The sequence below is a fragment of the Belonocnema kinseyi genome, chromosome 5 (genome assembly GCF_010883055.1).
Source record: "Belonocnema kinseyi isolate 2016_QV_RU_SX_M_011 chromosome 5, B_treatae_v1, whole genome shotgun sequence".
NCBI lineage: Eukaryota > Metazoa > Arthropoda > Insecta > Hymenoptera > Cynipidae > Belonocnema > Belonocnema kinseyi.
This window is the reverse complement of record NC_046661.1, coordinates 51080741-51094820: the sequence shown is the minus strand read 5'-3', so window position 1 is coordinate 51094820 and position 14080 is coordinate 51080741. Positions and strand designations below refer to the sequence as shown.

Below are 14080 nucleotides of genomic sequence, written 5' to 3'. Positions count from 1 at the left end.
GACTACTTTAAGTAGTAAGATCAACTAATTTATTTGTAAAATAACTAAGTTAATAGTAAGACTTACTAAGTGAAGTAGTAACGCTTACTATTTGAAGTAGTATACACAGCTGCTTGAAAGTATTACCTACCATCGAAAGTTGTAGCGAGAACAAATAAAGTAGTAAGGGCAACTACTACCAATCTTGCGAATAAAAGTAGTAGCCTCAACCACTTTAATAGCAGCGGCATATATTACAAACTAAAATAGTTGGGCCTACTACTTTGTTAGTTGTCCCAGCCAACTAGCTAAATTATAGAAAAAAAATTTGTTCTAACACCGGATTTAATCATGTTTTTTGCATGGAAATCGCATTATTTTTTGATTGGTTACACCAAAATTCTAATTTAGAATTAAGAAATTTCTTGTGATGCGTTTTCCAATTATTATTAATTATAAGTATTAAATCTGAATATTTATATCATTCAAACTTAGCGCGCAAACAGTGACCAGTCGGGTTGTCGGCGCCTGGTCGGCGCGACGCAAGCGCAGTTTAAAAAGTTCCCAAAATTGGGCGAGAATGAAGTATATTTGAAAGGAAGTAAATGCAATGATCGAAGATTGTAAGTAAAAGATAAAGAAATTATATAGTTATAAATAAATTAAATTAGTTGAAAAATAATGAAATTTTTGAGATGCGTAATATAAAGTATAAACAAATATATAATGTCTAACTTGTAATATAGAAGAAATACTTAGAAATATGGAAAACATAACCTCTCAAGGCACCTGAGGAATTGTACCTTTTAACGCGAATGAAATGAAGTATCATCCACCTAAGGAGAAAAAAGAATATTGTTTTCGGGCTGAAGGCAGAAATAAATAAATGCAAAATATCGATATCATATCCTGTATTATGATAATATCCGTTTTTATATTTCGTATATACATAAGCACTAAATGAGAACAAAAGAACCCTCTCAGGGTACACCACTACAGTTTTCACAAAGTTAATCTTCACACGACGCGATTTTACAAACGAATAGCGTCAGCAGTGTCCGCTTCTTGCACTTTATTTGAATATTGAGAACTTTCACAGGTATTGACATTGATTTACAATGTAGCCATAATTCATGATTTCAAATCTTTTGAGGGAAGACCGAGAAGCTAACGGTTGCTATCGTAACCAAGATGGCTAAAAGTGGTGGAGTGCGAATGGGGATGAAATTGGGGGAGCTGATGGCTAGACCGTGTATTGTTAGATCATGCACTCGGGGACACAATCTCGCACGCCCTATTGCATATATGTCGACTCAGTTCTTTCAGTGTAGCAGTGCCTCGTGGCGTCAGGTGGCTAAGGTGGCATTGGCTTTTGGTAAATGTTTTGGATTCCCTTGGATATTGATAGAGTTTGGGGTAAACAGAAGAGGTCGATGGAATAATGTGAATCTTCACCTGTCATAGTTTTGTCTTTCTCGTTATTCACTGGATTACACGGGACATGGGCTTGGGGAAATTTAGTCCAAATAGTGATTTTAACGTCACACACTAAAAATCAGGAGGTAAGTAGAGTGAATTATGAATCTATCTTACAAAAATTAAATAAAAACTGATCAAACAAAAGTGCAAAGAAATATGACAATTCAACAAAAATGCAACAATAAAACTGGAGAAGTCTTATCAATAGTGAAGACCTTGATTGAATTTGAAAGAAGTCAAATATAAAATTTAGACTTGACGTTTATTTTTACATACACTTTTCATTTGTATTTCCTTTTTGTTTGTTCGCTTCTAACTATAATTTAAATTTAAACTGTAATTACATTTTTTAAGAATTTTAATTGCTTCGAAATAACAAATTAGTGTGGAAAAAGTTCACGAGAGTAAAATTCATGACATAACCTCTACCTCTATAGATACAAAGTCCTTGAAAAGGCAAACACTTGAATAGAGATTATTGCTGGATAATTCATTTTTATGCGACGTTTTTTTATCGGTTTCTTTTAAATTTATGTAATCTAATTGGTCGCGATTCATTTAATGGAAAAGCATTATATTGAGTCTGCCGTATAATATAAAACTGATACGTGTGATGTGATTAAAAGATAACGATATAAATTTTAAATTAAAACAGAGTCACCAAACGAATATTATATAATGAAAATATATTAGTGACGGATTTTGTAAGATATAAAAGAACCTTCTAAAAAACAAATGAATTTATCAAATAGTTAAGAATCGGAAGAATCTACATGCAGACTAAGAATTTAAATTAATTTGCATTAATTATTATTTATTTATTATAATTGATTTCTTGATGTATGTGGGAACATTAAAAATTAGAAGGAATTGAGAAAGACACAATGTTGACGGAAAACATGATATGCAGGCATTAGCAGAGATATAGAAAAAAACAGTCACTCCTGAAGTGGATAGATTCTGCCGTCCTAGTAAAGAAATTTTTTACCTACATTCTTCCGTCAATATTATTGAAATATCTTAAAGTATATGAAATATCCTAACGTTATGCGCAATATCCTTAAGCACTTAAAAATGTTTTGAAGTATCTGAAATGTCCAAAAGTATATTATTATTTTACCACACGAAAGGAGATATCAAGCTGAATTTCTGGAAAAATAAAGAAGATGTACTAAGGAAAATTGATGTACATATTAATAATTTTTATTAATTCTAAACAAAAAAAATATAATATTTGGATATTTTTAAAATATCTTAATATTTTGATGTGGAATAACCAAAAGTACCTTATATCCTGAAGTACTTAAAAATATATTTTAAGTTGGTGACATATTTCGAAGTGTGTTTTCTGACATGGGGTGAAATTTGCCAAGTGTCCCGCCTAAAATTTTGTTTGTCGCCTGTCCTATTGAAACTCCGCCAAATTTTAGTGCGGGTAGACCTCTTTACATTCTGTAAAGGGGGTACATCATGTATAATGAGTTGCTAAGATACAGGTATCCTAATTGTCGACGATTCACCCCGACCGCTGACATTCAATTGTAACTCCTGATACATTTATCCAATTTCACGTTTTACATTCTCATTCATGAGAGTGTAATGCAATCGTCCAAATTTTCGATTTCTGGTTTTTAGCGTATCTTTACGTTTCGGCACTCAATAGAATCCCAAAATTTAAAAATTTTATGATCCTACAGTAGTTAATCCTTAATTATAAGAACAAGTATAAGTAAAATAATAAATTGGTAATATATTAACACCAGGCGCGTCGGAGCCGTGTGGGCTGGGTAGGCTTGAGTCCACCCATAATAATAAAATAAACCTAATACCTATTTTTAATTACTATTTTTGAACATATTTTCGGTGAGCCCACTCATGAAAAAAATCGTTCCGACGCCCCTGATTAACACGCTTCGTGGGTTAACTATTAATTACATTAAATTAATTATTGAACATCCATTAGTATTTTTAATTAAATATTATCTACTGCAGGGTGGTATCCTCTATTTGCTGGAATTAATGACACAATCTACGAATGTTAAGAGTAATATTTTTTGTTTAGGATATTTGTCAATGATTCAACCCCCCCCCCCCCCCCCCCCCCCCCCCCCCTGTAAATCGTGAAAAGTTATTTTCTGTAATTTTTGTTGTGAGACATTTTTCAATTATTGAAGGAAATAAAAATACGTAAACGATTAAAATGTTTTGCTCGTTTTCGTAGGAAAGATATAGAAAATTCTAGTTTTTCGAATCTCTAACACTGCCGCCTATTAATCACTACGTTCTCATCTCAACAATTACTAATTTTTTGAAATAATTGTAAACTGTTTCCTACAATAATATCACTCTTAATTCCAGGACGTAGTAACTTCTTAAGATTTACACTGCCGTACAAACTAAAAACATTCATTAGTGACATTGCCCCTTAGGTCGACTTTTTCATTGCCAAGTTTAAGAGAATATCCCTAAACGGCAATACCACTTATGTATCTTTTTAGTTTGTACGACAGTGCAGTGGGAAAAATTGGGAAGAAATATTACTCTTGAAATTCATGAATTGTTTCATTTATCTCGAAAAATAATAACTTTGCGATTTACAGGTGGAAAAATTATTTAAAGAAATAATACTTGTGTATCGAATATCTAATAAAAATACTTCTTTGTGAAAAGAAAATCGAAAATTCCGCCTTTATCACGAAGTTTACATAAAACTCCTAGTTTTCATTTTTCGGGACATTTTCTGCTCATAATATAAGAGTTTGAACGATAAAAAAAATTTAATTTATTTTTTCAGGAAACGATACAATTAAAGTCAATCAATCGAGTTGTCAACCCTCGCTTTACGGCAAACTGTAAATAGCAACTTTCTTCACCAGGAATGTTGAGTTGCATTTAAAGTCTTTTATATAAAAAATGATAATCTGAAGTGAAACTGTTCAATTTTTAAAGTTGGAAGTTGTTTTATTTTAAATGATTCTTGCGTGATAATGATTCTTCCTAAAGATTTTCAATGGAAAACTTGTGATGCGAACCATACTTGTTTCAGAAACAATGCTCAGCAGCTGGTCAAAGCACGCCCTTCACTGTTGTCTCTTGTCAACTGTGATCCTCGTCTTCGAGCACGTCTCCGGAGGATTCCGATGGGGTACACAAGAAAAGGAGGAGTTGGATCCATGGCTTCAGTATGGATTCATCGGAGCCTTAACTCTTTACTTCCTCCGAACACTAACCTTCCTTTCCTTTCCTCAAGTCCTGTTCAACTTCGTTGGCCTTACAATCTACAATGCTTTCCCTGACAAAGTGGAACTCAAAGGCTCTCCTCTCCTTGCCCCCTTCATTTGCATAAGAGTAGTAACTCGTGGTGATTATCCCCAATTGGTAAAGAGCAATGTCAATAGGAACATGAACAAGTGCATTGAAGCCGGATTAGAAAACTTCCAAATTGAAGTTGTGAGCGATAAGCCAATAGGTTTGGCGCCACATAGAAGAACACGTGAAGTCGTTGTGCCTTCGGAATATCGAACGAGCAGTGGCGCTCTGTTTAAGGCACGGGCTTTACAATATTGTCTCCAGAACAATGTGAACGAATTAGCTGATCACGATTGGATAGTTCATCTCGACGAGGAGACGCTTCTGACGGAAAATTCCATCAGGGGTATTCTAAACTTTGTTCTGGATGGGAAGCATCAGTTTGGCCAAGGGTTAATTACCTACGCCAACGAAGATGTTGTTAATTGGATTACAACTTTGGCCGATAGTTTCCGAGTGGCTGATGATATGGGAAAGTTGAGGCTGCAGTTCACTATGTTCCATAAACCGCTCTTCAGTATGAAAGGATCGTATGTAGTTACACAGGTGAAGATTTGGTTTGGTTTATTTTAGATCTTAGCATTGTTGTATGACACCCAGCTAAAGAGGAATTTGAGAAAATCCGCTTGGCTTAGAATAGTTCTTTGCTACTTAACTAAAGAAAATGTTCAGGAAAGTTGTATTAATGGATAAACAATTTACTGCAGAGACGGGATCTACTATAACATTCAGGTACAAATAATGATAAAAAAATAGAATATATTGTCAGCAAACTTATATTTTGCCACTGATGTTAACCTTTAGAGCAGGGCTCTTCAGCGAGGGGAAATTCGTCCCGAAACACTCATTGACCACATGTTTCGTTTTTACCACCTCGACCGTCTACTCAGCTGCAAGAGTCAGGCGGAATTTTTCCGTGCCGAGTGAGGCGGGGTAGTAGTGGAAAGGAAACATCTTTCAAATGAGTATTTGGGATCCAATTTCTCTTCGCTGAAGACCCCTGCTTTAGAGGCCGGGAATATTTTCGTTCAGATCGAGTTTTCATTTAACCTAAATTTTATATACACTGAAATTCTGATACTGGATCAATTTTGGGATTGACCTTGGTGGAGAATTACCCAGATAGAGGGTCGTTTTGTATGAAACGCTTTTGTTTGTTCACGCCTAAGCGACCGCCGCTTACCCAGTGCAGTTCCTTTACTTGTACTTGCGGCGCGGCATCAATTCTCGGAAGAACTCTATCAGGGGGCCCCATATCTGGGGTTCACTGTAAGTTCAATGGATAAACCTTTTTAAGTGCCTATCCTGACAGGTGGTCCATATTTCGATCACCCCCGTCCGCAACGTAAAGACCAATATACAAATAAAATGTTGATGCTATTTTAGCGTTATAGTCGGTTCACTCATGTTTTTTGATGCGCTAAGTACCAAAAAAATAGTGAAAGAAATCCTGAAGGCACCCTTGACCTTGAAAATCACCACCTCATGGTCAATTTTTAAATTATATTTGAGCTTTATAGTTGGTTTACCCATGTTTTTTTTTTGACGAGCTGAGTTTTGCGATACGCAGTGTTATGGTTTCGCACTTAGCGCATCAAATAATGTGGATATACCGAGTTCCAGGTCAAAGTAGCAAAAAAAGGATTTTGATCTTGGAATGGCCATTTCCAAGGTCAAGGATACGCCCAGGACTTTTTTTTACACAATTCTCCGTACTTAGTACATCTAGACAAATATATAATCCGAGTTTTGAGCCCAGTAAAGAAAAACACATTTTTCACCTTGAAATTATGATTATCAAGGTCAAAAGTCTTCGGGATTTTTTCATTATTTTTCTCTTATTCAACACACCCTATTTTATCTGAAAACATGAAATAGTTTGTGTGCATTGGTTGGTTGATATTTCGATCACTCCCGTCTTCTAAAGCAGGGCTCTTCAGCGAGGGGAAATTCGGCAGCAAATACTCATTTACCACGTCTCACGCTAAGAAAAATGTTAAGAAGTGTTGAGAAAATTTTTTTAGGTTTCCACCACCATGACCCTCTACTTAGCTGTAAGAGTGAGACGGAATTTCTCCGTGCTGAGTGAGACGACATAATAGTGGAAACGAAACATCTTGTAAATGAGTATTTGGAATCCAATTTTCCCTCGCTGAAGAGCCCTGCTCTAAAGGCTGAAAGAAAAAATAATAAGAATCATTCATGATGTTAAAGAACAGGCACACAGACTGTATCAAGACCGCTTTTAATAGTTCAGGACAACCTATATTGTCGGAACACTACCAAAATGAACCTTTGCATGTAGCGTGACATTACTAATACTAAAAGGTGCCCTAAACCAAAAATAAATTGGATTTCTAATATCGCAATATTGCAGGGGGTTATTAGAAAAGTAATTCTATAAAATCTTGGCCATTAAACATAATATTAGATTGTATAACAAGCGGGATACAGCGTCGATTATAAACGAGCATGAAGATTGCCTTGCGAGCGTTTAGAAGAATCTAAGTTGCGATGCGCAGTTGCAGAAAGAAGGGGATGCGCATGGAATTACTAAGTATCCTAGAGGACTAAATGCCACTTTACTTCGATGTGACGTCAAAATCGAGAAAATACCAATTTAGATTCTTCTGAACGAGCGTGCAAGTCGCAAGTTCCGACGCGGCTATTGGAGAAAAAAGTTTTGAATTATGCACAAAACTATTTTTTTAAATCCTTTTTGATCGGAAAGTATTTCACAGGGTGTCTACTGTGTGGGAATTGAATGAAATCTGGGAATTGTACGGAAAAGAAAAAATCCGGGAATTGTGTTTTAATTTATTTTTGATGCTGAAGTGCATTTCATTTCCTTATAATTGGTAATATGTATGCTTCTATCGTAAGAGGGATTTTATATTTATTACTATCCCATTTAGCCGTATCCCTTTCGAGGTAATCGTGACTCACTTGGTATAAATTTTTGAATTGATCTAAAATGCAAGGTGGGAAATGCAGGAATGATCCGAGAATTTCTTGGGAAAATCTTAATAGACATCCTGCTCTACTATTCCTGTTGAATATTTTATCATTTTAGTTTAAAATTCATCTTTTTGGTTGAACATTAATTTTTACCTGAAAATTTAATTATTCAATTAGATTAAAAATATAATTTATTTTTTAATGTCATTTTTAGATTCTCATCAATTATGATTGAGAAAGTATTGGAATTGTTCGAAATTTGACACCACAGTTTTTCAATGGATCTCCACTTTTCGAGACACCCTGAATCCGAAAATCAAGTTTTTACGATTCATAATGCTCAGAAAGCCAAACAATTGACCCTTGACTTTTTTTGTTAAAAAGAAAATTCTGATAGTTAAAGCATTTTCAACATTTTTTAAATCAATCGAAAATCAAAATTTTAACCTACCGGTGGGCGCGCATTTCAAACTCACATGAGCGGGCGCGTGCTGCACTCTGTGCGGCTGATCGAAAATTCAAATTTTTCTTACAAAAGACGTGTTTTCTTGGATTGGGAAGTGATTATTTAGATAAAAGATATCAAATAGTTCAATATCATAATATATTTGAAAATTTTCAACATAAAATATAATACAAAATACATAATAATTGAACTTTTCACGGTACGAGTAATTCGTTTGATTAGAAAAAAAGAAACTGAAAATAATTATTCTACAAGGAACTTATTTTTGGACTCCCATGAATCCTGTTAAAGCCTTACAAATTGAAAAAGCTATAAAAACTAAAAGGTTTGGAAATTTGAATTACCAACATGAAAAAAAAACTTGAACTAAATAAACTTTGGCACTATGAAAGTATGAAACTTTCTTCTTCAGAACTGTGAATTCACGGCTACTTTGCGACTGCTGAAACAATTTTTTGGGGGTTCCGATGATGCGACCCTAGTGCATGTATCGTCAACAACGATTACTAGTGGCCGCCCCGACATTTCGTCCGCTTTCCTGCCCAGAATGTCTTTTAACCATTTTCGAATAGGACTCGTAATTTTGTTTTTATCTATCGTAAGTAATATACAGAAAATCGAAAATTCCAATATTACGCCAAAAGACGCGAGGTAGGTAAAAATTTAAAAGAACACTTGTAGGATTTATAGCTTAATCCATAAAAAATAATATGAAAAACAAAATCCTATTCAAAAATGCGAGATAAAGAAAAATGTCTGAAAAAAAGGATTGCAGTTTTTTTATTTATTTTAAGGTGGTTCCGAAAATATACATTTACAAATGTCTATCAAAAATCGAGTGCGCATCACGAGTGTCACACTGAGAATGTGTACATTAAAGCCTACAGAGATTTGAGTAACTTAATCTTTAACTATACTTAATTAAGTAGAAAAGTCAGTATATGGAGACGCATATAATAAATACTGCGATCTAAGAGATATATTTCTGATAAATTTTCATTCAAGCATTCTAAATGCAAAGAATAAATATCCGAGCGCGAAGCGCGAGGTAACCTATTATCGTCCGCGAAGTGTGAGAATCAACAGACGCGAACCGACTAGCGAACAATGAGAATGTGCCCGCGATGCGGGCAGATTTTTGTTTGAAACTTTTCTTGAATAAACTGAAAACGTGATTATTCCAATTGGATATTTCACCATTTTAGTAGAAAATTCATCTTCTTGGTTACAAAATAATGTTTTTATGTGATAATTGGATTATTAAATTTTTGGTTAACATTTTTTTTTTTAAATTCATGTATTTTGTTGAAAATTCGTCTTTTGTAGAAATCAATCTTTATTAAAAATTGACCTGTTTGAAAATTCAACTATTCAGTTGCAGAGTCATCATTTTGGTTCAAAATTAATCTTTTTTGTTCAAAATTGAACTATTTAAGCCTGATGATTCAGCCCTTTAGTTTAAAATTTATCAGTTTGGTGGAAAGTTAATTTCTTTCAAATCAAAATTTAACTATTCCATTTTCGCTTTTAAAATTAATTGGTTTGCTTGAAAATTTGTATTTTTTTAGTTGAAAATTTAACTATTCGTTGAAAATCCATGTCTTGTTAAAAATTCTTGTCCTATGGCAGGAATTAATCTTCTTGATTGAAAATTCATCTAATTTTATTTGTCTGAAAATTCATCTCATTTAAGTGGAAAATTCGTCATTTTTGTGAAAAATTATTATTTTTTACTGCAAATTTAACTAATCCATTTTGGGTTGATACCTTTTCTTTTTTAGTTTAAAGTTCAACTATTTATTTGAAAATTAATCTTTTTGTTGAAAATTCAACTATCGTTTATTAAAAAGTAGTTTGAGCAATGTCCACGTTACTCAGTTCTTTCATTTCACGGATCTTGCCGCACTGAGTATGTGAAATTGTTAAAAAAAAAAAAATAATAATAGTTCAGAAGTACAGTTAAATAATTATTTTAACTTTCACTTTATAAGTATTTTTTATCACGAATTCTTTTTAATTATTTTACAATTATCGCTTGTTATAGCTAACTGATTTGTATATTTGATAATTTCAAATGAGGCATGCGCAGCATGGAAAGATCCGAGGAATATCGTTTTATCATGGACATAGGAAACAAGGGACTTGGCATGCCATTGCGGGGGTGATGAAATGAGGGGGGAGGTCCGCCACCTTTTGATGTTTCGCAACAAACATGGCAGCGCCCACATGTTTATATTTTCATGCACAGTTTGTCGGCAAAAATGCTCGTGCGCATAATCAAATGGCACATCGTAAGATGACGGCTCTCCCGCTCATGGTATTCTCCCCCCTCCCGTGGATTCAACCCCGCTCGCCAAGTTAGGATGACATGCCTAGTCCCGTGTTTCCTATGTCCATGCGTTGTATGATGAATTATCATTCGCTGGTAAGGTAGAAATTTACGGAGTCAACAAAAAATGTCTGCGATTACTCGTCGCTATGAAACTTTTCACATTGACAGTAATTTTTAACTGTTTAAACAATTTTTATAAACAAATCCAACTTCACTTTTTTATATATTAAAAAAATTGCTCCTTCCCATTAAATATTCCCCAAATACTCATACGACTTGTCTGGGAGCCCTAACAATATGTGCGAAAAATTTGATGCCCTCAACTTAAAATGGAAACAGATGCTTGAGAAAAAAGAATTTGAAAGTTTTGTTTACTATGAAGTGCAAAATACGAGTTCTCGTTTAGATATAATGTAAAACCAAGTGTTTGAAGCGAATAAACTTTCATTGACCTCTAATGAGTCTTTCATTAAATGAATTGATTAGTTAAGATTAACGTATCCCATTCAATTCACAGATGTCTGCAGAGAAGGCAGTTTCTTTCGACAATGGATTGGACGGCTCCATATCGGAGGATTGCTTCTTCGCAATGAAGGCCTTCACCCAGGGGTACACCTTCAACTTTATAGATGGCGAGATGTGGGAAAAGTCACCTTTCACCCTCTGGGATTTTGTCCAGCAAAGAAAAAGGTGGCTGCAGGGGATATTGTTAGTAGTGCACTCGAAAGCCATTCCCCTGAAGAAAAAGTTGCTGCTGGGCATTTCCTGCTACTCGTGGGTGACAATGCCTTTATCAACGTCGAATCTTGTCTTGGCAGGTCTTTGTCCCATCAGTTGTTCACCGATCATTGACTTTCTCTGTGCTTTCATCGGTGCTGTGAATATCTACATGTACGTTTTCGGCGTAGTCAAGTCTTTCTCGCTGTATCGTTTCGGCTTCGCGAGATTCTTCCTCTGCATATTCGGTGCACTTTCAACGATACCGTTCAACCTCATCATTGAGAACGTCGCTGTGATATGGGGTCTCTTCGGGAAAAAACACAAGTTCTACGTTGTGAACAAAGAGTTCCGACCCCCGGTTACGGTATAACTGGTCGATCTTAGCGTAATCTCTACATTGTACCTGCGAGTGGTGTTTATGTAGAGAGCATTTGCGGTCATTTTATAGAGAAATTTTTTGTGGTAATGCTTGTTAAAATTCGAGTCACATTTCCGTATAGGCGCATCGTTAAAAAATTGGTTCTTACTACTTTGATATGCATAAAAATTGGCATTATTACTTTAAGGATTTTTAGGTTTTTAATTCTGAATATAATATTAGAATTTAATAATTTAGAAAGGTTTTTGTACTTTGGGTACTCCATTTAAAATTTTGAAATTCCGAAAACACATTTGGTTTCAGTGACCCCGAAAACTTACGTGGTAAAGTAAATTAAATTTTAAAAACGAAGATTTATGGCCACTATTCGGAATATTCGTTGCTAGTGACAAAGTAGAAATAATTTGTGCCATAGAACAAATTTTTATTTAAAGTCTAAACTAGAATTATATGAGAATACGATGAGAGCTTACAAAAAATGAACATAGAAATATATGAAGAGAGAAATGCTGCAAAAGTTTTGTGGAAATCCATCTGGTTGGAATATCTATAAAAGGTTACATATTTTTTATGCATAAATTCATTCGCATCCTTCGAATTCTATCATTAAATTTAAAGCTACTTATCGAATAGAATATACAAGCTTCGCCAATCGTTTCGGCACCTTAGCGCGGCTAGTTATACAGGAGAATCACGATACCGTTCAAAATTATCAGACTATTTACAAAAATACGATTGGAAAGCATTGTCTTTCACAAAGACAAGACGGCCGCTTCGAGAATTAAATAAATCTTTAGTAGAAAAACCTTTCCGAGCACTTCAAATGTCACTATCTTGATATCACATAAAATTGTGCAGTTTTTAATTAGTTCTGCTTCAAATTCGTTCGAGTTTGGAAAGTTAAATTTTTAACACTTTCAAGTTTTAATTTCTAGTCTTTCATTTTTAAATTGAAAAATTTTCAATAAAATTCTGAAGGATTCACAAAAAAAAACAATTAAAAGTGTTTTAAATTAAACTATTTTGATAGTAAATCGTTTCAAGCCCATTATCTGGAAAAGGTAGTTAATTAAAGGTTTTATATATTGAATTCAAAAATGTTTCTAATTAAATAATAATTGTCTTGGAAGCTTTATGAGCGAACAATTCTAAATCTGTTTAAAATTAACGGATTTCATATTGAAATGTTGAAAATTGCAATATTTCAAGATTATACTGCTATAAATTAAAAGCCTTAATAGATAAAAATCTAAAAGTTCGGATTGAAGCTTTATAAACTATTTAAAATGTATAAATATCAAAATTTGCAGATTCGTAATCAGTTAAGATTGACAAATTGAAAACGGTTCAAATTAGGCAATTTCTAATTGTGGAATTAAACAAATTGATCTTTTAGAAGTCAGGGAATTCAGGTTTATACAAAAGTTTCTTAATTCGTTTGCTATTCTTTTATTTCTCATGAAGCCTTTAACATCATCCTTGATTTATTTCTTGACCGGAAATCTGATAAATTATGTCCAATTACGTTAACCCTTAAACGGCCAAAACGCCACTACCGGTACACTGCTTTTCAACGGCCAATAACTAAGACTATTCGACACTAGAAAAAATTGACACACATATATTTTTATTGCTTAAGATCTCCTCTTTCCGACGGTGCCAATGAAATTCCTCAAAAAATTAATTTATTATCCCAAAATGCAGTTTAAACAAAAAAAAAACGTGATTTTTCGTGCCTATTCTTTTTTTGTGAACCATTTTCCAAAGCTTTTCGAGTCTGTAATTAACCTGGAATCTCACTAACCGGTGGAGTAAATGTCTAAACTTTGCGAATCCATGGTTCAAAGATCGATTTTTCGTTTTAGTATTTTCAAAATGGCGTCTTAATGGCAAAATTTTTGTGAAAACATTCATAAATTTTTTTACAATAAACGATGCGCTTTTCGGAAAAATCATCAAGAATAAAAAGTTCTTGTAATCAGCCAAGGAATACGCCTGAATTTTTTCGAAGCGTTTTGAGCAAAATTTTGGATTTTGCATATGAACAATTTTTGCAAAATTCAAAATTTTGCTCAAAGCGCCCCGGAACAATTCAGGCGTATTCCTCGGCTGATTACAAGAACTTTTTATTCTTGACAAATTTTCCGAAAAGCGCATAGTTTTTCAATAAAAAATTTCCAACGACTCCGTAACCTTTATTGCACTATGACATCAAACCACACCTTCACCGCATTGTCATCCTGGGAATTTTCGAGTACACCCAGCAAAAAAAAATGCCAAAGCGTAAAGCCTCAAAAATTGCAACAAACTCGGAATCGGAATGGGATTTCGATGAAAATGATGAACGTATCATCACACCTAATCCAGATTACTCTGGCTCTGATGGAGATGATTCATCAGATGACGAGAATTCGGGATCGGAATTTCCCATACCGAATGTATCATATAGATCTGTTTT

The 14080-nt window shown here is 34.1% G+C and overlaps 1 protein-coding gene across 1 annotated transcript; it reads left to right on the top strand.

Annotated features, from left to right (window-relative positions):
- The first annotated feature begins 1312 nt into the window (after positions 1–1312).
- On the top strand, positions 1313–13085 carry LOC117173094 (beta-1,4-mannosyltransferase egh). The gene is made up of 3 exons (XM_033361480.1): positions 1313–1541; positions 4505–5313; positions 11041–13085. Exons 2-3 carry the CDS (start codon positions 4510–4512, stop codon positions 11611–11613), a joined length of 1377 nt encoding a protein of 458 aa, XP_033217371.1. The 5' UTR covers positions 1313–1541; positions 4505–4509; the 3' UTR covers positions 11614–13085.
- Positions 13086–14080: the final 995 nt, after the last annotated feature.

Coding starts and splice junctions, on each gene's coding strand:
- LOC117173094 (XM_033361480.1), top strand. CDS start 4,510: ATGCTCAGCAGCTGGTCAAAGCACGCCCTTCACTGTTGTCTCTTGTCA. Junction 5,314..11,040: donor GATCGTATGTAGTTACACAG/GTGAAGATTTGG, acceptor TTCAATTCACAG/ATGTCTGCAGAGAAGGCAGT.